Source organism: Ursus arctos, chromosome X (genome assembly GCF_023065955.2).
Source record: "Ursus arctos isolate Adak ecotype North America chromosome X, UrsArc2.0, whole genome shotgun sequence".
NCBI classification, from domain to species: domain Eukaryota; kingdom Metazoa; phylum Chordata; class Mammalia; order Carnivora; family Ursidae; genus Ursus; species Ursus arctos.
The window spans coordinates 97,699,929-97,723,769 of NC_079873.1; the positions used below are offsets into that span (position 1 = coordinate 97,699,929).

The 23,841-nt window shown below is 39.2% G+C and overlaps 1 protein-coding gene across 1 annotated transcript; it reads left to right on the top strand.

Moving 5' to 3' along the window:
• The first annotated feature begins 580 nt into the window (after nucleotides 1-580).
• SH2D1A (SH2 domain containing 1A) lies at nucleotides 581-21,616 on the top strand. Its single transcript, XM_026520543.4, has 4 exons — nucleotides 581-845; nucleotides 13,647-13,710; nucleotides 18,821-18,965; nucleotides 20,014-21,616. The coding sequence occupies exons 1-4, from the start codon at nucleotides 709-711 to the stop codon at nucleotides 20,052-20,054; spliced, it is 387 nt and encodes a 128-aa protein (XP_026376328.1). The 5' UTR covers nucleotides 581-708; the 3' UTR covers nucleotides 20,055-21,616.
• Nucleotides 21,617-23,841: the final 2,225 nt, after the last annotated feature.

The following is a 23,841-nucleotide window of genomic DNA, read 5'->3' on the forward strand; positions in this document are numbered from 1 at the left end:
GGCCAAGAAAGTAGGAAAAATCAGTGTCTGCTCAGGATCAAGACTGCTCAAGATGACTAGAAGTGTAGAAAAGGAGACTTGCCCCATGTTGGTTTCTCACCGACTGGTCCTGATTGTGTAGGAGCCTCCTGGCTGTGCTCAGGAGTGACTGCATGCTGAGAGAACTGGTAGTTTCTGTGTTTTGGTCTCGGAGCTTTTGGTTCTTTCATTCTCTGTCAGCATGTTTCTGGCCCACATGAAGGCCATGTACACTTTGCCTCTATCATCCACCCCTCTGGGGACCAGTTAAGCTAAGTCATCCCTGGTGGCCCCTGGGAAAACTGCAAGAACGGAAGCATTAGCAAGCATTCCTGTCTGTGGGCCAGGGTCTGCCTCAGTAGTACAACCCAGATCTTGTGAGCACCTTCCTCCAATTGGCCTCCCCTCTCCTTGTGAACCCTGTGTTGAGGGGGGGTGGGGGGGCGGGGAGGGGGATTGAACCTTGTGGCAGTAACCAAGCTTCTAAATTGCTGAGCTGGTTTTAATTGAAGTGTGAGAAGGAGGTTTTAAGGCAGATAGACAACATCCTGTTGTTCGGCGCTCCTCTCTCTTTTTCTGCACATCTGGTTGAACTGGGAGTCAGGTGGCTGACTCGGGGCTGGGTTGCAGCACCAGTGGCATCTGCCCTCCACTGTCCCACGCCTCAGCGGCCCACGAGTCCACCAGGCCATGGACGCGGTGGCTGTGTACCACGGCAAAATCAGCCGGGAGACGGGGGAGAAGCTCCTGCTCGCCACGGGTCTGGATGGCAGCTATTTGCTGAGAGACAGCGAGAGCGTCCCCGGCGTGTACTGCCTGTGTGTGCTGTGAGTATGTCGCGGTGGCCGCGGGCACCAGGCCCGCCGAGGGCACTGGCCGGGGGTGCAGGTGGCGGCACACGACGTCCAGGCCTCCAACACTACTCATGTGAGGGCCCCAAGGCCTTCCTCAGGTCCAGCCTCGGGTCGTGGCGGACCAGGCTTCGGGTTAGGCCCCTCATGGGGGTTTCCCTCCCAGGGCCTTCACTCTCCAAAAGGGCCTCTCCGGGTCTTTTTGTGGCAGCTGCAGAGAATACCTCTTGGGGTGGGGAGACGCAGCCTACAATCTACCTTTGCTCTGAGAAAGATCCAGGCTCCCCACTTCCCATTTTGACCTCTAGTTGAGGCCGGCGAGGTCGAGCCCTGGGATGGTGGACTGGTGAAAACTGGGGCCACCAGCCCCCGAGAATGGAAAGGCCTCGCTGCAGATCTCCTTAGATGGAATTGGAGGTGTCCTCCCAAAGGAAACCATCACATTATGGGAGAGGAAGAAGACTCAGAAGCAGAATCCATTACTTCAAGAATGCCATGCCAGTTAGGTTGGGGTGCCAAGAGGGGGAGGTTTGGAAGAAAAGCTGCCTCTCTGGATCTACGTACTTCTTTTAGCTGCGTGTGGGAGCCGGGGGTTTCAGAAGTAGGACCCTTCTTGATAAAAAGCTAGGACTGACAGTAGTGGTAACGGGCATGGAGGGAAAACACCCTTGCTATGATTCAGCTTTGCCCTTTACCTAGGAATGCCTCAGCCTAACGTCCATTTTGAATCAGATGCACCTTCATCTTTGCTCCAGGGCTCCCGAACCAGGAGATCTGTGCCTGTCTGATGGTAGGCTTGTGACCTTGGCACGTTAACCTCTTGGTCCTTCGGTTTTCTTGTCCATAACATGGGTATAATCATACGACCTACCTCATAGGAGAGTGAGGGTCAAATGCAATAATGCAGCTAACGAATTTAACACTGGGCCAGACACATCATAAGTGCTCAGTAACTGTAAGCTATTGTTATTATTATTGTCTTTGTCTCCAGTATTTGTCTTTCGGTACTTGTGGGGCATTTCTAAGGAAGGACCCGGCTCGATCACTTTCTGGGTCAGTGAAGAAAGATCACACTGAGGCTATTATTAGATGATTTTTGTTGTTTATTGGTTTTGTTGTTGTTGTTTAACATGGTCAAGCCATGTTGGTGGCAACTTTCAGGCCATGCTAAATACATTTATTGTAAAAGCATCAAGAGAAATATGTGGAAGCAGTTGGCTCTCTTGGGCTCAGGTCTTTCTTTTCTTTTAGACGTACAGTTGACATACAATATTATATTAGTTTCAGGTGTACAGCATAGTGATTTGACAATTCTACGCATTACACAATGCTCACCATGGTAAGTGTAGTCACCATCTGTCACCATACAAAGTTATTTACAGTATTATTGACTATATCCCCTATGCTGTACTTTTCATCTCTATGACTTATTTAATTGTAGCTAGGAATTTGTACCTCTTAATCCCCTTCACCTATTTTGCCCATCCCCCCCATCCCTCTCCTTTCTGGCAACTACCAGTTTGTTCTCTGTATTTAAGGGTATTTTTGTTTGTTTTGTTTTTTAGATTCTGCATATGAGTGAAATCATATGGTATTTGTCTGTCTCCGACTTATTTCACTTAGCATAATACTCTTCAGCTCCATCCATGTCATTGCAAATGGCAAGATTTCATTCTTTTTATGACTGAGTAATATTCCATTGTATATATTATACCACATCTTCTTTATCCATTCATCTGCTGAGGGACACTTGGGCTGCTTCCATATCTTGGTTATTGTAAATAATCCTACAATAAACATGGGGTGCCTATGTTTTTTTGAATTAGTGTTTTTGTTTTCTTTGGGTAAATACCCAGTAGTGGAATTACTGGATCATGATATTTCTATTCCAGTTTTTTTGAGGAACCTCCATACTGTTTTCCATAGTAGTTACACCAATTTACATTCCAACCAGAAGTGCGGAAGTGTTTGCTTTTCTCCACATCCTCGCCAACACTTGTTATTTCTTGTCTTTTTGATACTAGTCTTCGGCTCAGGCCCTTATGATTTGCTTACATTATTGTTTTTCCCAAGTGGAAACTGGGGAAGGTCAGTGAAAGCCACCTAGTATTCTGTGGTTCTTTTCTTATCAAAAGAATGTGGAGGAATGAGTGGGCAAATGGAAGGGGCTTCTTTAGAAAAGCTGACAAAGGAGGTAATGAGCCCCTTAACCTAGAGGTGAGAAAGAAGCCTGGGCAGGAGCATACGATGTGTGGCAAGATGCACCTAAAGACTCAGCCACATTGGCCGCCTTGTTGTTTCTCAAACCTGCCAACTGTGCTCTCCTCCTAGGATCTTTACACTTTGTTACTTCTGCCTCTTGCCTCAGAGACCACTTCCTTGACTGCCCTATCTAAATTAAGTAGCTTCTCCCTGTGCCTGTTATACTCTATGACTTAATTTTTTTCAAGGAGCTTTCAACTAATTGACATTTGCTTGTTTACTTATGTATTGCTGTGTTCTTCAGCAAAAATGGAAACTCAGTGAAGGCAGGGACATTGTCTTCTGCACCAGGAACACAACCTACCACCTAATAGCCATTATAAGGCCCATTGTGAAGTACATAATAGGCACTCAATAAATATTTTGGAATTAACAAATGGATTGCCAAGGCAAATGCCCTTCTTTCCTGCAAACAGCTTGGGACTGGTAATCAAGCCGGGGTGTGGACTCTGGGGAGGTCACTCAGCTTCTCTGGGTCTTGATTGCCATACCTGTTAAATAGGAATCGTAATGTGTGCCTACCTTTTGCATAAGATCGCTGTTGGAAAAATATGCAAAAGAAAAGGACAACTTTTATCCTTTTGCCTGTGTAGGCCAGGATCACATAAGGAATTAACTTAGGCAGAGTGGGAAATTCTCAAACGTAAGTTTTTACCCAAAGTGAATCTTGCATAAATGCAGTTTTTATGACTCTAAGTTCTCCATGCAAACCTCCTTATGAAGTAGCAGAATTTGGTAGGCAAACTGAGAGTCTCCTAGCATGTCTTTTGATGGGCACACTGGGGCCTCAAAGTCTTAGATCATGATTGCCAGGCTGTGCTACAGAGGAAAGACATCAGGATTCATTGTCTTTTATGAGAGTTTCTCACTCTTTTTGAGCCAAGGGTCCCTTTTGATAAACATAAAAATTTCATGCTCCCATTTTAGTACTACACTGTAGTAACAAAAATCAAATTTCATTTTGAAATAAACCATGTATTCATTTCAAACCAAAGCTTATGTGCTTATGATATGCAGTAGAAATAACAACATAAAGGGTGTCATATACACGCGAACAAGATACAGCTAACAAACATGAACTGATTGTAGAATCCACTCAGAATAGTTTCTCATTTTATCTCTCGTTTTCTCCCATTATCCAAGAGGGCTTGGTTGAGCTTTGGCTTCTGTATTTTTATGGCAGAAATAATACATTATGTGTGCCTTTCAAACTTTGTTTTAAACTCTATTTTCAAACTATGCTTGCTCCTTTCCCTGGTTCTGAGCCCCCAGTCATGGCCTTTAGATTTGGCCTTTTCCTCTGTTCAGTTTTGGAAAACTGAATCTCAAAAAGTACTAAAGAAGTTTTCCATTTACACAATTGTTCAATTCTTTAAAGTGAGTTTTCCTTTCGGTTATTTTCAATACATAAATGCATATTTTTTATATAATGAGTCTATTAAAAATAGTTCCTAATACTTGTTCTTCTTAAAGAAAACTTGAAAATGTAAGTAATGGAAATGAGGGGAATCATCTGTAGTTTTATAACCTAAAGACAATTATTGTTGAAAATTAAGGGAATTTTCTTCCATATTTTAATGAAATAAATTTCTTTCTAAACGCACAAGTGCTCTTATAATATTGCATTCTACTGCATTTTCCACTTAACATGAAAAAACCCCATTCATATATAATATTCTTACAAATGACTTTAAGACATCATTTTTAATGGCTGCATGATAGTTAAGCCAGTGACTGTGCTATATTTTCCTTAACCAGTCATCATTTTTAGACATTTGAATCATTCCATTTTTCTTTGCTGTTACAAATGTCATCATGATTCATATTTTATTCCATAAAGATTTCCTTGTATTTATGATTACTTCCTTATAATGAATTTCAAGGTGGGCAATTTCCAGGTCAGAAAACATCAACAGGTTAGGATTCTTGATATATACATGATCACCAATATTTTTCCTAAATGGTTATGTCAGTTTATATATATGTTCATCAGTAATGCATGAGAGTGTCCATTTCACTATACCCTCCCTAGAAATGGGTATACTGTTAACAAAAATTGTCCTCGAAATTTGGTGCCTCACTCTTTATTTCATATTTCTTTGATTAGTGAGTGAGTGTCTTTTATATGGTTGGTAAGCTGTTGTCCTTCCTTGTTCATAAATTGGCTTTTTGTGTGCTTTGCCATTTAACCATTTGGATATTACTATCTTTCTTTACACATTATGAATTTTTTTTACTTTTTTATTTTTTATTTTTTTTTAGATTATTTATTTATTTGACAGAGAGACAGCCAGCGAGAGAGGGAATACAAGCAGGGGGAGTGGGAGAGGAAGAAGCAGGCTCACAGCTGAGGAGCCTGATGTGGGGCTCGATCCCATAACGCCAGGATCATGCCCTGAGCCGAAGGCAGACGCTTAACCGCTGTGCCACCCAGGCGCCCCTACACATTATGAATTTTTATATACTAATCCTTTATCTGTTGCAAGTATCTTTTCTCAATTTGGTATTTGCCATTACTTTTCTCTGATACACAAAAAAATTAACATTTTTAGTCGTCAAATCTGTTGCTCATTTCCTTTGTGCTTAATTTTTTCCTTTGCTTCCCAGCTTAGAAAGTTCTTTCACCTCCAGAGATGTCATACCACTTTACCTTAGTTTTTGTTTTCAATTTATGGTTTGGTTAGTTTACGTTTAACTTTTTAATTCCATTTGGAATTTCATTTTGATGTGGAGAAAAGATCTAATTTGATTTTGTTTCAAAGTAGCTAACAATTGTCCTAGTATAATTTATAAATAGAACTTCCATTCCCCATTGATTTCCTAGCCTACTTTACCATATATTAAACTCTAACATATAGCAGTTATTATTTCCCATCTATTTGGCTCAACTGATCTATTTATTCTTGTTTTACTAGCACCATAGTATGATAATGTTTAATACATTTAAATAATTATTTGCTATTCTTTTATTTCCAAATGGTTTTAAGTAATCTCCACACCCAATGTGGGGCTTGAACTCCAACCCCGAGATCAAGAGTCGCTTGCTTCACCAACTAAGCCACCCGGGCACCCCAATTATTTGTTATTCTTTCTTATTGGTTCTTTGAGATGAAATGTAGAATAATTTTGTTAAGTTAAAAGAAAGGCCCATTGGGACTACATTATACTCATTAATAAGTTAAGGAATAATTGTCATCTTTAAAGAATGTAGTCTTCCCATCAAAAAACCTGAGACATTTCTCCATTTATTAATTTTTAAAATTTATATCCATCAATAAAGTTTTGTAGTTTTCTTCCTGTAGGTCTTGCACATTTTCGTTAAGTTTATTTCTAGTCTTTGTGTGTATGAATGTCTGTGTCAATTTCTTTTTGTTTCTATCATAAATGAAATTTTCTTTTTCTACCATATTTTTCTGTTGCTTAAGAAAGCTACTCAACATATTGTTCTTTCATTCATCCTGTGTACTAAGTGCTCTCATATTAATGCAAATAGTTCTTATTTTATTTTAGTGTAGTTTAGTTTATTGTTTTTGGTTTTCTACGCACATTAAGTTTCTTCTCACGAAGGCACACTTGAACTCTGACATTTCTTCCTTCTTACCCTCAATGTAGACAGCCATTGGAGAAGTCCTACATGCCCGCTGGGATAGTTTGATTGTGATAGGAAGAAAACCAATGAAAAATATTTAAAATAATTAGTTCACAGAAATAGTTTATTTCTGTAATTAGCATCCTTCTGTACATCTCTGATTTTGTTTGTTACCTATCTGATGGAAGATTTGCAAGCTGAAATGCTGGTATATTCTTTAGCTGCAAGGACACATAATGAAGTCATTTGACATATATGCCTTCAGATAAAAGGATAATTATCTTTTTGTCCTTTGAGATTCAAGGGATGACTGAGAATAAAGTGCCTATCAAACCATTGAACTGGAGAAATGGGGGAAGGAGCAGTGACGAAATAAAAGTCCAGTTTATCAGTTGTAATAGAAGGGAACATTGTAGCAAAGAACTCAAAAGAATGAGAAATTATGACTTAATTTACAGTTAGTTTTTTTATTACAATTGGATATGTGTGTTGGTGCCGCATTTATCTTCATGATAATTTAGGTCACCAGAATTATGTTGGATTTTCTGAGTACAATCCATTAATGGCAGAGCAAGCCTGAAAGCCAGCCTAGGATTAAAGTTGCATCACATAAACCACCAAATGGACAATTCACAGGCCAGTAAATCAAGTGCTGATTCCGGCTGACAATGTGAAATGAAAGTTGCAAGATTAATCTGAGGATGTCGTTTGCCTAAGTGAGGGGGAAGTCTGGGTTAATCTTTTTTTGGGCTCTCTTCAACTGGCCTCTTTCCTTCAGCCCCTTCTTTCCCTCTCACCCTTAGTTGACACTTCAGCCCTGAGGCCAAGCAGACTCCCTCCCTTTTTGAGAACTGTGTTTTTGGAATCACCTTAAGACCAATTTATTAATTCATTTCCTCTGATATAAGAGAGAGGCAGCATAGAAAGATGGTTAAGAGCCCAGATCTTTCTTTTTTTTTCTTAAGATTTGATTTATTTATTTGACAGAGAGAGACACAGCCAGCAAGAGAGGAGGAACACATGCAAGGGGAGGGGCTGAGGGAGAGGAAGAAGCAGGCTCCAGCAGAGCAGGGAGCCCGGAGCCCGGCTGGATCCCATCAGGCCCTGAGCCGAAGGCAGAGGCTTAACGATTGAGCCACCCAGGTGCCCCAAGAGCCCAGATCTTCTGGATACATCCCAACTTGACCTTTGGCTAGTTATCTTATCTCGGCCAAGTTACTTAAACTTTCCGTATCTCGGGTTCTTTATCTGTGAAAAGGGAAATGGTGATAAGAATAGTTCTTCCCTCATAGGGTTAATAATCCTCAGAGGGTTATTACATAAGTTAATATTGATAAAGTTAACATGTAGTAGGTATTCCTTAATATAAATAAATCTACAAATAATTGCAATACTAAGTCAGAGCCTCATAGGAGTACATAAATAAAACGTGCTGTGGCAGTTCAGGGGAAGAAGTGATTATATTTATTGTCATGACTCATCGAAACTGGTTTTACATAGTTTTCCCATCAGACTTGAAGCTGAATGACTTGATGGTTCTGTAAATTCAAGTTCAGTCTGAAAAAAGGAGGATTGTGCCATAGGAAATTCAGAAATCTCTTGACTCAAGAGTATAGTCTCAATAATGATGGCTTTGTATAAGATACCATTCTTCTGGGTATAAAAGTTCTGAAATATTTGTTAAAAAACCAGTCACATTTTAATTGTGCCTTGAATTTTGCGCGTAGCATTAGTTTGTACAGACATAGACCATGGGGCACTAGCATGCTTTATTTGCAGTGTCATGAAGAATCAGATGTACTAAACTTTTTCTTTTGTGTAGTCCTTGAAGTGGTAATAAAGAAAGAATTGATGTGGTTTTGTTAGTTCTAAACCAAGATCTGTCCCTAACACTGACCCCTTGAGAAAATAAGAAATAAGTCAGTTGGCTTTCTTCTTGTTCATTTCTAACCAGAGCACTTTTTTAAGGGTTGGGACAACTTTTGAAAAAATGAAGGCAAATTTTAATACTAGCAGGGCTTGAATCCGCACATTCTTTGTAGTCATTAAAATGCAAAATATTAGTTAAAATTAATGTCAATGACAATAACAACATAAAAAGCCTCTACTGTTTTCTACTAATTATTCATTTTCAAGATTTTTTTTCATGATCAATTTTAAATTTCAGGCTAATCGACAAGTCTGACAAAAGATTTGGTGGAGGAAGGAATTTAAAATTACAAAGCCTTCTTGGTTTGTCTGTATTAATGGAAGGAATCAGAGAAAAGATAATCCTAAAGGGGATGTAACAGTTTTTGAACATAAGTTATATTTTTCTGGTTTGTGACTTAGACTAGATTTGTAAAACACCAAATTGTAATTTTGTTTCTTTTTCTTTAAAAAAATGTTAGTAATCACTTATATAACTTTATAAAGAAAAATTAATATGTGAGGATACATTTATATTAGTTTAAATTTGCTTCTAGTTTGTATACATATAGGTATGGTTCTGAATAGTTGTAATCAGAGTGGTGTCTCCATGTGTCCATTTCTTTCATGTACCATAATTTTATATTAACATAACTCATGTGCTTAACATTTTTTGAAAAATATAAGAGGACTCTAATACCTTTGCACTTTGGCATAATTTTGAATGGTTCTTTCTGCTACCATTTTCTTATTTTGAATGACATTCCTTATTTAGGGGTACTTAGGTTAATTCTCTTTTTTTCCACCCTTAAAATAGAACTACTATGAACATCTTTATGAAATTGCTTTGTCATTTGATTCCTTGGAGTGTAATGAAGCTAAGCGAGGTCATTCATTAGGTCAAAAATATGCACAGTATTGCAGCTCTTTTTACAACTTTATTTCCAATTTCTTTCCTAGAACAGTGTTTTTTCAGGGGACAGGGAGAGAGTATGTGTAGCTTGAAACAAAAATACTCAACATTTTAGTTTAATTTTATATTTTAAAATTCTTATTTCCAAACTCAAGCTACAGAAAACAAAACCATGAAATTTTGTTGGAAAAGAGGAAGTGCATGGTTCAGAAATACTGCTCAATGGAGACTGAAACAATTGAAAAAGCTTCAGCTTGTATTTTTTTCTTTAAAAACTTTTATTTATTTTGAAATTAAAAGCACTTTTTACTGAAGTATAGTTAGCATACAGTGTTATATTAGTTTCAGGTGTACAGTATCATGATTCAACAATTCTCCACATGACTCAGGGCTCCTTACGGTAAGTGTACTCTTAATTCCGAAAGCAGAGACTGAGTGCCTGTGGGGGATGTGGCACAGAAGTGCCCTAGGTGAGTGCAGGAAGCCAGCTGGACTTGCAGAAATTGCCCTCGAGAATCCCCATAAGGTGTGGGCATTCTCTCTGCATTTTAATCAGTCCACCTGTAACTTTAACATTCTTACAGATCACCTGGAGATCTTGTTAAAATAAAACTTCTGATTCAGCAGTTCTGGGGCAAGGCCTGAGACCCTGCATTCCTAACAAGTTCCCAGGTGATGCTGATACATCACACAACCTGGCAATGTACTTCGGATGGCCCCGTTTCAGACCTCCTCCATCCAGGACCACAGGGTAACGAGAGTTGAGGACAGGGGATTCTCGGTCAGTTACCTCAGTGACTACTGGCTTATTTGAGGGGTGAAGCGATTCTGCTCATTCAGAAATCTGAGGGGCGGGGGAGTAGGAAATTGTTAATATTAGATGGGTTAATCACAAGAAGTTTTAGGTGCCACTGACACCAGGTTGTTCAGAGACTGAAGGAGGTAAGGGCTTTTGAAGTGGTACTCAGGTTCCTGCTGCTTAACTGAAAGTGAGATAAGATCAGATTCGTTAGGAAACAATTTTGAAAACAGACTCATTTATTTTGACTAAATGAAGCTGAATGATAGTAGGGAGATAGATTCTTGTATTTTTTAGAGACTCGCTGTTTTAGAAAGTGAAAACTGGTTGCTTACGATTTTGCTTGCATCGTCGCTGAGATTTTAAATAATGCATTTCCACATCACCTTTAATGATACTGAATTACTGCCATTAATCGCTTCCCATAGGGAAATTGGAACTGAGGACCTATGCTATTTCTCTGCTTCTATCTCCATTTTGCTATGTGACTTAAAGAAAATCACTTAAAGCCCTATGTTTCGAGTTCCCATGGTGAAAAATGGAAATCAAAGCCCTCGCCTTGTTCCCTGTAGAGTACTTATAGTAATCAGCGGGCTTTGAGGTAGATTTTATTGCTTAAAAAAACAAGACTTTACCAACGTAACATTATATATTTATTTAGCATATTATATATGCATATATCAAGTTATTTTATGTATGATCTAAATATGCTGACAAACCTTCATAACAAAAATGAAACATTTCCTATAATCACACCAGCAATTAAATTGAATTTTTTTGGTCTCACAAATTGAATGAACCTGATTATAGTGTTTTAGATGTGTTGTTTTTGTCCTTTAGGTAATCAGTACTGATGAATATTGATTATAGTAGTCTAATCCACATTTTTTAAAGATTTATTTATTCATTTTAGAGAGTGCGCACATGCAAATGGGGTCAGGGGCAGAGGGAGAGGAGAGGGAGCATTTCCAGCAGACTCCCCACTGAGTGCAGAGCCCAACGCAGGGCTCAATCCCATGACCCCAAGATCATGACATGAGCTGAAACCAAGAGTTGGATGCCCAACCGACTGAGCCACCCAGGTGCCCCTACTCCACATATTTAAAGACTTTTAGTTCTAAAAGGAATTAATTGACGGTAAGTGAAGTCAATTACTTGAGGACCACTCTCTGTTTGGAATGCTTTAGAATCATCTGTTCTTTAAAGATTAAATACATACATTTTTACCAAAGTTTAGCATGTATTCTAACCAAAGATCTATATTGACCTAAAGTTGTGCCTAAGAATAACAATCAGAAAATGTCTAAAATAAAACTCTGTTGATCCAGAGAATCTGATCCATATTCATATTCATAATTTGAAATAATTCAGAACAAAGTTTACCCTACTTTTCTATGAAGTAAAAGTTTGTTAGGCAGATTATAATCTACATCCATTATAGTATGGGGACCAAGAGCTAGGGCTCTAAACAGGCCTGATTCAAATCACATCTTTGTTGCTTGATCTCTAGTGCGGTTTTCATCACTTAGCTTCTCAAAGTCTCAGTTTCCTCATCTATAAGATCAATTTCACAATATAAAGCTCATAGGGTTGTCGTGGGTTCCAAAAGAGTTAATGCGTGTGCTATGGACTGAATTGCGTCCCTGTCAAATTCATATGTTAAATCCCTAACCCACATTGTGGCTGCCTTTGGAGATAGGCCTTTGGAATATACTTAAGGTTAAATAAGGCCATAAGGGTGGGGCTCTAATCCAATAGGATTGGTAACCTTATAAGAAGAAGAGAAGAGAGAGACGTCTCTCTCCAAGCACACACAAGGAAAAGGTCATGTGAGCACACAGCAAGAAAGCAGCTGCCTATAAGCCAAGAGAAGAGGTCTCAGAATGAAAGCTATGTTGCTAGCACCTTGATCTTGGACTTCCAACCTCCAGTACTGTGAGAAAATACATTTCTTTTGTTTAAGCCACCCAGTCTATGATATTTTGCTGCGGCAGCCTAAGCAAACTAATACAGCATCTAAACGTCTCGGCATCAATTATAGTTGTACAGTATGCTTACACACTGAGTGATGGTGGAGAATGTTTACCCCAAAGGACAAGCCGCTTTCAAGTACTTTAGCAGGAGTCTTTTTAAAAAAGTTTTTGTTTATTTATTTTTGAGGGAGCAAGAGAGAGAGAGAGAGAGAGAGAGCAAGTGGGGGAAGGAATGGAGGGAGAGGTACAAGGACATTCCGTGCTGAGCGGGGAGCTGGATGCGGGACTTGATCCCATGACCCAAGATCATGACCTGAACTGAAACCAAGAGTTGAATGCTTAACCAACTGAACCACCCAGGTGCCCCTGGAGTCTTTTTTTTTTTTTAAAGAATTTTTTTTAATTTATTTATGTGACAGAGATAGAGACAGCCAGCGAGAGAGGGAACACAAGCAGGGGGAGTGGGAGAGGAAGAAGCAGGCTCATAGCGGAGGAGCCTGATGTGGGGCTCGATCCCATAACGCTGGGATCACGCCCTGAGCCGAAGGCAGACGCTCAACCACTGTGCCACCCAGGCGCCCCGTCCCTGGAGTCTTTTTTAATTCAAATTTCTGTTCTTACTATATTATAAAGTAACCATAATGGTAATATTATAGAAATATAGTATTATATTTATTATATTTATAATTAATATTATTATTACTATTCAGTGGAACTGATTGTACCTTATTCCAAATATTTTTTATATTAAGGCTCTATATGTACTTAAAAATAATATGACTATGCTTTGGGGCGCCTGGGTGGCTCAGTCGGTGAAGCATCTGCCTTCGGCTCAGGTTGTGATCCCAGGGTCCTGGGATAGAGCCCCGCATCAGGCTCTCTGCTCAGTGGGGAGACTGCTTCTCCCTCTCCCTGCTGCTCCCCCTGCTTGTGCACTCTCTCTCTCTCAAATAAATAAAATCTTTAAAAAATATGACTACACTTTCTTCAATCTATTTCATAATCCATGATTTTTACTAACCACACCAGGTCTCTAGTTTCTTTCTGTCCAGTCTCTCAACTAGACAAATCCTTAGGAGTGTGAGCTCCCATATTTTAAAAAGGGAAAAGAAATAATTAATTTAATTTTAAAGGCTCTTTAAAAACTGTGATTAGCCAGGTATAATATGCAAGCAAGTTAGATAGATCCCCCAGGCTTTTCTTCCTATGAATGCAATTGCCATATATGTGGGTCTCAGTATATGTAACATTTATGTGGGATAGTTAAGCTCAAATTTGGAGCAACGGTTGTTCTTTTGGAATGTTTCAGTAATTGAAGTTTATTCTTTCGCAGGTATCAAGGTTACATTTATACATACCGAGTGTCCCAGACAGAAACGGGTTCTTGGAGTGCTGAGGTATAGCTCTTTAATTTATTTGTTGCTTCTGGGGGTATCAGGGAGGTGTTTGAAATTTAGGCTGGTTTTATAAAAGAGTTGTCAAATCCTACCTTCCCCAAATAATCATCAGATTCAAATCACTAAAGCTCCAACCCCAAATTGTTCATGGATCATTAAGAAGACTTTAGAGAATTTTTGTCCCAGTTCTGTTCAGCTGCCATTGTATATAGAATGGTCTCACTTTGGGGAAAATATAAAAAAGTTGAAGGATTGTGTCAAACTTTCAGTGCCTACGCAAAATTTTAGAAAGCATATACAAAATGTGTAAAATGGTTAAATACGCAATTATTTACCAAATGATACCAATATAATGCATATAGAAGAACGCTCTTAGCCACAGGACCTGGAACATAGTAAACCCTCAAAACCTCAAAAATGTGAACTCACCCAAACTGCTGGACAATATGATTGTATATAGTCAATTGCTATGTTATCTAGCATAGGAGTTCAAAGAAGGGAGGATTTTCCAAGGATTAGTAATCAAAATTGCTCTTTGTGTGGAGGCAAGACTCCCAGCTGGGCCAAGTGGGAAGGACATAGGTAGGCAGAATAAAATTAGAGGGAACATTGCAGTGGTTTTAAAGGTATGCTCTGCAAAATTCTAAGGTTCTTCAACCTGGGTGCCATGGGGTTGCTGGGGGTGGGGGGCAGAGGGAGAGGAGGACAAAAGTGGATATGCTTTTGGGTGCCCAATTCATCTTTGATCCAAATGGTTCACTTTTGTTTTACATATCAACTGGGGCTTGAATAAGATTTCATTAGAAAAACAGGCTCTGATGGCTCTGAAAACATTTGAAAGTCACCACACCATTGCACGCAATGCCTGCAGAGTGAATTTATTTCCATGTACCAGGGTAGGCTATCACATCTTAGCAATGTAGAAGTCTCTACAACTGAAACCTTTGAGCGCAAATGCTTTCTCGGAGTTCTGACTTTTTAAAAACAGCCTATCTTTATAATGAAAGCGCTTTATTACGAGCTGTTTGAAAACATAAGTGAGAATATCAACTTCTGTTAATAACTCAATCTATGCGCTTAAGAAATTCTAAAGTCTAGACTTAAAAAAAATTAAAGTAGCCCTAACCTTTACAAATTCATCAGTAAACCTGAAAGGCCAAGTTGCGAACTACAAATGTTTTGAACTACAGAAATGAATTAGGGCAAGTTTTCAAACATGTTGTTGCCTTATATCATAAATAAATAATTAATAATAATTAATTATCATCAATAATTAATTTATAATTATCACAGATAATTAACACTGTAATACTAATTAGAGGCAAAGCAGTAACATTTCTAATCAAAACGGTTTATACCCATGTATATTTTAAAATTCTCTGCAGCACTGCAGAGATGATTGAATAAGAAATTAAATTTCATTTATCATAAAGAATAGTTGTGTGTGATATATACATATATATTTGTATATACTTTGATTAGAAATTGCCCTTCTCCCTTGAGAAGCAGCCTTCGGCTGCTGAAGAATATTCTTTACGGAAAGGGTCTTAAATTATTAGGGTTTAGCTGATCTTGCCTTTAAATTTGTTTTCTTTTTTTTTTTTTAAAGATTTTATTTATTTATTTGACAGAGATAGGAACAGCCAGCGAGAGAGGGAACACAAGCAGAGGGAGTGGGAGAAGAAGAAGCAGGCTCATAGTGGAGGAGCCTGATGTGGGGCTCGATCCCATAACGCCGGGATCATGCCCTGAGCCGAAGGCAGACACTTAACCACTGTGCCACCCAGGCGCCCCTAAATTTGTTTTCTTCTATTTCAAGTATAACATCATATATGGATTGTTACATGCTTGTGATCATGTTAAGAAGAAAGGGCTTATTGAACATAAATATCCTTTCATCCTGTTGTCTGGTCTGACCCCGTTTATACAATAATATTGTAATTATCTGCACCAAGAGAGCAGAAGATTGGCATGTTTTCTCCAAAGGGAAAAGAGTTTTTAAAAAATGCTTTAGATTTACTTTTGAAATGTGTATTGCATTTTTTCTATCTACTAAATTTGCTTTCTTAGTTATGTTTTTGCTAAGGGAATATTAAACTAGTGTGTGTTCTCAGAGCTCATATCACCTGACTGGAAGAAATTTCTCCAGAGCATATTGAAGACCAGCTGTGATCCCAAACAGGTTTCCATGGATAACTAAGAAATGGCAGTATGGGAAATGTGCAAATTTGAACAATAGCTGAGTTCAGTGACAGAATGCGAGTTGTCAGTGGTACAATTCTTGTGGTAAATGTATTTTCAAAAATTGGTTAAATGGCAGATACTTATACTGCTTTTTGGAGCAGTGCTTTAGTTTGCCACATTGCAGGAAAAATCATGGCAGTAACACTACATCCTCTGTGCAAAGATCGTGCTAGAAATCTAAGTAAGGCTGAGATTTGTTTCAAAGAGTGGAATGAAATTTGAACTCTGGCTCCCCTGAATTATGAAAGACAAATACTATGTGAATTTCTACTTTTTGATAGGCTTTTAGGATTCATCGTTGCCTAGTGTTTTAACTTGTCTCATGAGACTTGGGCTACAGTTTTGCTAAGTTGTTTATTTAGAGAATTCTACACACAGTCAACTATCATTTATTAATATGTGCACTGTCATCGGTATATATAAAAAATGTACTAACGTCCCCCTCCGGCCTTCAGTGCCTTTGGGCTTTTCTGGATAGTTGATCATCAGTAGATCAGTAGATGCTCGATAATTTTCCTGATTCACCTAAGCAAAACACTATAAACTAGGACAGTCATTTGCCAGCAAAACATGGCGTCCCATGTTCAAATTGTACATCCAATGTTATGATTCCTTTCTGTTAGTGTGGATAATCAAGTGTTAACTGCATGTAAGTCCCCATGAAAAAGATGCTTCTGTTGATAAATGGTTTTGCAAGCCACAAAAACAGCTAAAAAGATGTGTGGTTTGAAATCTTTCCACACTGGGGGAGTGTACAGTTTCTCTTCTGGTTGGTGACTCGAACTTCTCTAGAAACTGTTTGGTCTTACCCTCTCTGTTGGTGAACTCATTGTGGGTGTTGGCCTGAAAGACAAAAGCCTGGGTGTTGGGATCTAGAGCCAGCGCTGCTTCTGGTTATCTGTGTGACCTCGAGCAAGCTGAATTATCCCTTTGTATTTCCGTTTCTTTGTCTTTCTTTCTTTCTCTTTCTTCCTTCCTCCCTCCCTCCCTCCCTTCCTTCCTTCCTTCCTTCCTTCCTTCCTTCCTTCCTTCTTTTTTTTTTCAAAGTAGGCTCCATATGCCCAATGTGGAGCCCAGCGCAGAGCTGGAACTCACAACCCTGAGATCAAGGCCTGAGCTGAGATCAAGAGTTGGTCGCTCAACTGACTGAGCCACCCAGGCACCCCTGTATTTCCATTTTCTTATCTGTCAAATGAGAATAAGCCAAACAGCCAATCACTGCCTATCTGTGAGGAAATAGTGGAGGCAAATGATGGGAAAGTGCCTGGAATTGAAAACTTGCCGTGAGTAAGATGTAGGGAGGGATTTTGTGCCTACGGCCTGCCCGTGCAATTTAGAGACTCTGTCTTGGAGCCAGAGAACTGTTTGGAGCCCCGTAAGAATGGGCATGGTATTTTGGATGAAGTCTCAAGTCGAGTTCTGGGAAGGTGGTTTTTTTTTTTAAACATTTACTTATTTGGATTAGAGGGGGGTGGGGAGGGGCAGAAGGAGAGGGAAAGAGAGAATCTCAAGCAGACTCCTTGTTGAGCACGGAGCCCAGCGTAGGGCTCCGTGTGGGGCTCGATCCCACAGCCCTGAGACTGTGGCCTGAGTCAAAACCAAGAGTCGGCCGTTCAACTGACTGAGCCACCCAGGTGCCCCCAGTTCTGGGAAGGTGTTTTGACCGTAGGGGTGGAGCTGAGAGGGAGAGTGTTCTACATCTACTGAGGCTCTGAGCTGTGCGAGCCTCTGAGTAGACACTAAAGAACTTTTTCAGTGCTTTCAAAAAAAAATTACTTGCCTCAATGTAGGCAATGACTGCGAGTTACTATGGACGGTGTGCTGTCTTCAGCTGTTAGTCTAGTTGGCTGAAGTTTGCATGCCAGCCTTCATGTTTTCTCATTAAATGCTAACAAACAGCTCCCACCTCAAGAATCTTCCAGATGGAATAGCTGAAAAACAGCTTTCAAAAAAAAAAAAAAAAACACCACACCAGTAGTCGTTGTTCAACTGCTTTAGCAATACTATTTTATTTTATGTAAAATGACAGTTTTGAGCTCATGCCTAAAGCTGGGCTCATGAGCTTTTGCAGGAAATCGTTGTTTTCAGCAGTGCCTTTGCAAGAGAATTGATGTCAGGAAAGGAATATATTTTAATAGTCACTTGCAAATAATGATCTCTTCAAAAGCAAACAAACAAATAAATAAAGGTGACCTTATAGAGTCTTTGATTTTCGTGTCCTAGAGAAAACCTTGTCACAGTGAGGTATTGGCAGAGAGCAATTCTGGGGAGGATAGGTAAGTTTCCCGAGGAGGAAAAATTTAATGTGAAGGATGAGGCAGGACATATCGTGAGGTGAGAGTCTGGGGACTAACTAGCTATGTGTTGTGTGTCCCGTAACGGTCAATTTTTAATTTCCTGTGTAGCATTTTTATTGTGGAATGATGACTGGGAGGCTGGGTTGTTGTTGTTGGTTTGGTTTTTCAGGCTTTTTATTAATGACCTGTACGATCTGTGTTTTTTTCTGTGTTTAACTGCATCCTCTCTGTTGGTGCATTCATTGTGGGTAATGGCCTGTATACCCTTAGAGGCTCGGGTGTGTGATGGGGAGCAGGCAGGAAGGGCAGGGCGAAGAGCAAGAGCTTGTGCAAACTAATACCACCCTTGGGAGAACCGAAATGACAGCTCATTAGCTCCTCTTGCAGGGAAATTCAGCCAACCAAAGTAAGCTCTTCTAGAAATGTTGTTTTTCCTTCTTCCTTATGTTTTCAAATATTTGAACAAGTTACACAAATGTTACCTCTCTAAGCCTCCCTCACGCATTTTGTAGGCCTATTTGTATCATTAGGAGGTAGGTGAATAATTTGCTTGGCCTTTTATTTTCCAGACAGCACCTGGGGTTCATAAAAGATTTTTCCGGAAAATAAAAAATCTCATTTCAGCATTTCAGAAGCCAGATCAAGGTATTGTAATACCTCTGCAGTACCCAGTTGAGAAGAAGCGCTCGGTTAGAGGTGCGCAAGGTACTACAGGTATGGCTTACTGTGAATTTTCCACAGGGCTTGGCAGTTCAGGGTTAGGAGTCAACCTGCTCATAAATATATACTCATGGCAAGTTCCGTAAGAAACATGCAGTGGGGAAGTAGGTGTTGCCAGCCAATCGAGTGAGAGGGGGCTCTTCACAGGCTATGATTCCAATATGCTGTACTGTAAACTTTTAATAAAACTCCAGGAAAATATAAAGAATTCGATGAGCCCACAACATTTAAACCTGTCTCTTCCCGTCTTGTTCTCCGCTGTTCCTTTTGTCAAAACAGAAGTACCATTTCACTTCACTAACTCAGACATGAAACATTTGAAAGACGGGACAGTTCAGAAAACACGTGCGCTCTCCTTCACCTTTGCTTAGTAAACTATGTTTTCCCTTCAGGGATGGAAAGGCTAATGTTAGCGTGGCCCTTGGGATCCTCATTGCTGAATTTGTGGTGCTTGAATTAATGACATTTTATTGTAGCGAAGGAAACTAAATTAGTACACGTTATTATGCTAAAGACACACATGGTTACATCTCCTGAGCAAAGCTATTTTAGTGTATGTATCAAGCTAACGACAGAATACTGGTCAATGTCTGCAGATATGTGATTGTCTATTCATCTGCTGAAAGGGGTTAATCACTTGTTTGGAGTAAGAGGATATGCCTTGATTGAAACAATAAATATTTATGATTAGAAAAATGAGTTGCTATGTCCTTTTTTGACAGGGACCCAGGCTCAGGCATAAACTGACAATTAGACTTAAGTGCTGAGTTAAATTAATGAATAGTTAGCCTTTAAAATAGGCATGTAAATAGAACTCCAATTTACAAATTACACATTACAATTACAAACTGTTCTTTTCTGCTCCGCATTACATTCTTTGTAACTCAGTTTTAAGTACTGGTTGCTTGAGCTGTATCACTGGGTTGTATCTTTGTGAGCTTTATGCCGGTGGAAATTTTATGGTTATAAGTTCAAGTTAGCCTGTAATTTTAGTAGCTTGTAAGTTTATCTTTTCTTGATTTTCATGATTATTTTTCTTTAGGGAGAAGAGAAGATCCTGATGTCTTCCTGAAAACACCATGAAGAAAAATCAAATACCTTGTACCTTATTTTCTATAATTTAAATATATGCTAAGTCTTATATATTGTAGATAATACAGTTCAGTGAGCTACAGATGTATTTCTAAAACCATCATAGTTCTGTAATGGAAGTATCTAGCATGATGTAAAAGCTGAAATGGACTTTGTCGATGATGAGGAGCTTTGAAATGAGGTTATTTTCAGTTTTATTTACAAATGAGAAACGATTTAAAACCTAATGATACTTTATAAAAGATTAATGTCAAGTCTTGCCAAATATAAATAAAAATAATCCTCAGTTTTTTCTCAAAAGCACCATTTTTTAGTGAAATATTATTTGACAGCTACTGATTTTTAAAATGTCTTGCTCGATTAGATGGCAGGAAGCGGGTTTGTGTCCCTCGTCCTTCTCATGCGTGGTTCTAATTAGGTATTACGCTCTCCGCTGGCTGTGGTGGTGTGGGGTCTTTGCGGGTTTACGAAGTTGTGCACCGTGTGTTAGAACAACGACTGGACAAAGAGGGAAGAATTTCTGTTTGATTCTAAAAGCAACCTTTTCGCCTAGTATTCTGATGTTGGATAGCAGAATCCACAGACCAATCTGGAGTTTAAAAATCCCGTAATTTAAAATATGCTCTACACATTGATTACATTTGATATTACAGGAGTTTTCATCTACCTCTACCCCAGTTGTTGGTACGCCATGTAAAACCTTATTTTGAAAGGAAGCTTCAGCAGCTGTGCTCGTGAGTAGCTGATTTACAAGTGATCTCCCTATTAGGTAGCCCTACGGGAGCCATGGAAACCTTCCGGTTGTGTTGTTTTTTTAACGGTTCCAAGTGATGGCAACCTCAGTGAGAGCCAAGGTTTTACACAGTGACAGATATTTATATATTTCTTCCTCACATGTATATTTTCATGACTTTTGTGATTTGATTATATATCAAGTTGTTTCAGGGCTCCTAGAATTCACTCACTCAACAAAAAACAACAGGCACTGGGCTAGAGGAGTAAAAACACCCAGCCCCTGTGCTCAGAGAGCTCACTCTCTAGTTGGACAAGAAAACAGTAACAATTAAAAAAAAAAGGAACAGAAAAAGAACAAACGATGTCAATAAAAGGGGATAAGCACGCGCTAAGTGAGGTTCCCACTGTGTAGGTATGTGTGTTGTAAGAGGCAGAGCTAGTCAAGAGAAATACCCTGGTCCGTGGTCCTCAGGAAAATGCTAAGTTCTCTTGTGAACTAATAAATTGAAATTCTGGGTTGTACATTGGGCGGGGAGCTCGATGAACTGCCAAGAGACAGAGCTACTTTCTTTGCAGTGGCAAGATCTCGTGTCTGAGCATTTAACATGGATGCAGTGGGAGTGCAGAGGTGGAGTTGGGCCATAATAATGGATTGTGGGCCATTTACCATTTCTAGAAATAAAGGCATCACTTCAACTTGTAAGGGAATTCGGAAAGCCAACTTTCAAAACAAAATGCGTATGTTTAGATAATTTTTCCTTATTTGTAGATTGGATTTAAATTTTAATAGGTGTGACTAATTTTCACTCTCTCTAACTTGTTCATTCTGGAATAATCCTAAGTATATGAATTATGTTTGCATGTTTCTTTACCAGAGTCTTTTTTGAAAAAGCTTTTTTGAATCATTAATGGTCTTTCATATTTCAATAAAGTATTTGAAAGCTTTATTTACCTAATTTGTCTTAAAATGTTTTTTAAAAATATTCCGAGATAGGTGCTATTCATATATTAAATAAAGCATTGATGAAACTATCTTATCTTATTGGACAGATTCCCTGAAAAAGGTAAGTGCTTTTCTGAGTCTGCTACTGTCAAACTTTCCAATTGATGTGCCTACCCACTGTCTTCTTTTGCTGGCCTTTTACTCATAAAGTTTTTTTCACTTTTTCTCTCCCAGCATAAGCATTCTTGCTATTTCCCAGTACATAATAGCTTGCGGCTTTACAGAAAGGTCATATCCTTGCCATATCTAAAATATTGCCATGCTAACATATACCTGTAAGATGCTGAGTCAAGATAGAAAAATGCACATATATTTCCAAGTGTACACCTTTCTTCAGAAAAAAAAGTGTGTCAGCAAGCCCACAAGGAACATGACAGTTTATCAAACACTCATTCATTTCCTCTGAGTTTGTTCTTAAGAGATAAGGTCAGTAAGGGAGACAGGCTTAGGTAATTGTCAGTTTGGCTATTACGAGCAAGTAAGCTCCGTGGTAGTACGTAGGTAGAATAAGTCTACAGAGGATGCCTCCGATTAAGACTTCTAGTATAAATGGAGGGCTGGATTGAAGACATTATTTGTGGTAGAATGGATAGAGAATTAAAAATGTGAGACATAGCTTTAAAATCTGTTAAGAAGGTTTAGACATCAGCTCGTGTTTCATTTGATTCACGTTATTGAGTTCAGAATCCAGAGTCTATTAATAATAAAATCCAGATTTGCCCTTGAGCATTTCAAGGTTACAAGACGTCTAGTCTTCCTGTTAGAGAGCTATAAATTCAATGTTGTCGCCTATGTTTGTCCTTGCAGTAAATGGGATACCATTATTTTAGAGTTTGCAGCTAGGGGTGAAGTTAAACCACCCAGTTTGGAAACTTTCGTAATTTGGGGTCATTGGCTACACTTGTGGTAAAAGGCAGAATTTTCATCATTAGGTCGTCGGCCTCTTAAATGAATATTTTTAGGTAGAAAAATATAACAAAACTGATGGACTGGAGAGAGCCCATCAACATAACACTTGAGATTTGAATTTTTTCAGCTTTGTCAGATTATCCGTGTGACCTTAGGTAAGTCAGTCTGGTACTATTATTGCATTTGCCAAGTAGGAACAATGAAGTCTTGCTCACCTCCCAGGATTACTGAGGTACTAGAATTATATAAATTTAAGGAAGTAATATTGCTAAAAATTTAAATAGCACTGATATCCAAAGATCTCTAATACTGAGGGTGAATAGGGAAGGAATATGGAGAAATTTCTTCTCTCGTTTAATCATTCTCTCAGTGTAGGCGTTCTTGCCTCTTTCTTTTTGCACACTGAGGGTGGGGTGGGATGGCTATTTAAAAAAAAAAAGACCAGGTGATACCAATATTTTCGCCCCCCACCCATGACCGCGTTGCTTTTTGCTGATGGACGGTGTTGAAACAATTGGGATTGTCTTCGGCTCCATGAATCTTTTCACTGTATCTGTGTCCCAGTAGGCCCCTCCATCTGCGGGGATACATTCCAAGACTCCCATGGACGCCCGGACCCATGGATAGTACCAAATTTTATGTTTTTTCTTATATGTACATATCTGTGATAAAGTTGAATTTATAAATTAGGCATAGCAAGAGATTAACAACAATAACTAATAAGAAAATCGAACAATTATAACAATATACTGTAATAAAAGTTTCACAAATGTGGTCTCTGTCTTTCTCAAAATAGCTTACTGTACTGCGGTGATGTGAGGTGATCAAATGCCTATGTGATGAGAGGAAGTGAGGGGAATGACACATGCATTGTGACAGCGTTAGGCTACTCTTGACCTTCTGACGACGTCAGGAGGAGGATCATCTGCCTCTGGGCTGTGGTTGACTGCGGGACTGCGGTAGCTGGAACCCTGAAAAGTGAAACTGCAGATAAGGGGAGACTCCTGTATATATCACTGCATAAAAAGGCGGCAGGGCATTTAAGAGTGATGTAAATTCCAGGATTCCAAGTAAGTTTCAGAAACAAGCAGGTCGTTTGGACTATGTGTGCCCCATTACCATCAAGTTGAA

Coding starts and splice junctions, on each gene's coding strand:
- SH2D1A (XM_026520543.4), top strand. CDS start 709: ATGGACGCGGTGGCTGTGTACCACGGCAAAATCAGCCGGGAGACGGGG. Junction 846..13,646: donor GTGTACTGCCTGTGTGTGCT/GTGAGTATGTCG, acceptor ATTCTTTCGCAG/GTATCAAGGTTACATTTATA. Junction 18,966..20,013: donor AGGTGCGCAAGGTACTACAG/GTATGGCTTACT, acceptor ATTTTTCTTTAG/GGAGAAGAGAAGATCCTGAT.